At 42.8% G+C, this 1,922-nt stretch overlaps 1 protein-coding gene across 2 annotated transcripts in view; it reads right to left on the bottom strand.

Moving 5' to 3' along the window:
- DPY19L3 (dpy-19 like C-mannosyltransferase 3) overlaps positions 1–1,922 on the bottom strand; it is a 38,012-nt gene extending 36,090 nt beyond the window's left edge. Inside the window, exon 1 of one of the 2 annotated variants that reach the window (XM_072422448.1) lies at positions 1,749–1,922. In XM_072422448.1, the coding sequence (XP_072278549.1) occupies positions 1,749–1,921 (173 nt within the window). In that variant the 5' untranslated portion in view covers position 1,922. The remainder of the gene's footprint in view (positions 1–1,748) is intronic. The other variant, XM_072422449.1, reaches the window with a different exon arrangement.

Below are 1,922 nucleotides of genomic sequence, written 5' to 3'. Positions count from 1 at the left end.
CTCTCTCCGCTCCTCCAATGACCTACTAATGACTTCCTCACTCATAACCTCATCACACGCACCGATACAAGACTTCTCTAGAGCTGCCCCAACTCTCTGGAATGGTCTTCCTCGTCCTATTCGGGTTGCTCCTACTTTCTGCTCATTTAAAAGAGCACTTAAAACCCAACGCTTCAACCTCACCTACCCATCTTCTTCTGTCTCCTAAGTCCTCACTACTTTCTTCCAATATATATCTCCCCTCCCATTGTGTGTTACTTCCCCCACCTCCTAGATTGTAAGCTCTTCAGGGCAGGGTTCTCTCCTACTCCTGTGTTACTGCCTGTCATTTGCAACCCCTTTTTAATGTACAGCGCTGCATAATATGTTGGGGCTGTATAAATCCTGTTTATTAATAATATTAATAATAATAATCTCCAGTTGTCACCAGAACAGGAAATTAGTGTATATCCTTCAGAATCTTGCCCTCTCTTTAGGTTTTCTCTCACTTCCTTTTAAATATACCAATCAAATCACCAGATTTTCATTGTCATGTTTTTAAATATCAGTCAGATGACCAGGTTGTCATGGTCAAATGTTCAAATATATCAGTCACATGACCAGCTTTTCATGGTACTTTTTATAAATATAACAGTCACATGACCACCTTTTCATGGTACTATTTATAAATATAACAGCCACATGACCACCTTTTCATGGTACTATTTATAAATATACCAGTCACATGACCACCTTTTCATGGTACTATTTAAAAAATATAACAGTCACATGACCAGCTTTTCATGGTAATATTTATAAATATGACAGTCACATGACCAGCTTTTCATGGTACTATTTATAAATATAACAGTCACATGACCAGCTTTTCGTGATCATGTTTTTTAAACATAGCAGTCACATGACCAGATTTTCAAGGTCAAACGTTCCAATATATCATATCATGTTTTTTGAATATCAGTCAGATGACCAGGTTGTCAAAGTCAAATGTTTAAATATAACAGTCACATGACCAGCTTTTCATGGTACTATTTATAAATATAGGTCACATGACCAGCTTTTCATGGTACTATTTATAAATATAACAGTCACATGACCAGCTTCCCATGGTACTATTTATAAATATAACAGTCACATGACCAGCTTCTCATGGTCATGTTTTTTAAAATATGCCTATCACATGACCAGGTCATATGTGTCAATATACTAGTCATGTGATCAGTATATATATGGTATGGTCACGGTGCACCTGTAACCCTTCTCCATATTTTTGTTTGAGCTTCCTGGAAATAAGAGATCACCATGCATAACTACAGGACACCCGTGGCCCCACGAGGGCCCTTACTATTAACCCTGGCCCTGAGGAGCCTAAGACGGCCCATATAATAATAAATATTGCCAAGAATGAGAGGGTACCCTCTCTGTAGAAATAGAGGCCGCATGGGTAACAATGGGCATTGGTGGCCCCCAGAGAGCTAACACCCATCATCCAGCTAGGGAATGACCCTATTTTGAGGGGGCCCCAGGCTGCCATGACCCCAGAAATAAGGGGCCCCATGGGTAACTCTAGGGCAGCTGTATCCCCTGAGGGCCCTGTAATATCCCCCTGTCACCCAGTAAATATTTGTACAGTTTCTGTGGAAAGGCCCTGGTAATAAGGGTCATTTGTCCATTATGGGAGACACCAGGCGAGCAGTGACCACACAGAGCCTCCTCTATTCCGCCCCCGAGATGAAACACCCCAATATTACCCAGCTTCAGTCTCTGCAGCCTCGCCTAAATCCCACCCGAAGAATGGGGAGCTGATGTCGGCGGCGCCGTCTGGTTGCCCAGGCAACCAAGCTAGGCCAGGAACCCCCTGTCCACCAGAAGTGGTCCACTCCCCCCCATTAGAGGAACAGACACTGGAAACTGCCGAGGCCATC

Source organism: Pyxicephalus adspersus, chromosome 9, assembly GCF_032062135.1.
Source record: "Pyxicephalus adspersus chromosome 9, UCB_Pads_2.0, whole genome shotgun sequence".
NCBI lineage: Eukaryota > Metazoa > Chordata > Amphibia > Anura > Pyxicephalidae > Pyxicephalus > Pyxicephalus adspersus.
The sequence above is the reverse complement of the archived record's forward strand: the minus strand, read 5'-3'. Positions and strand labels throughout refer to the sequence as shown.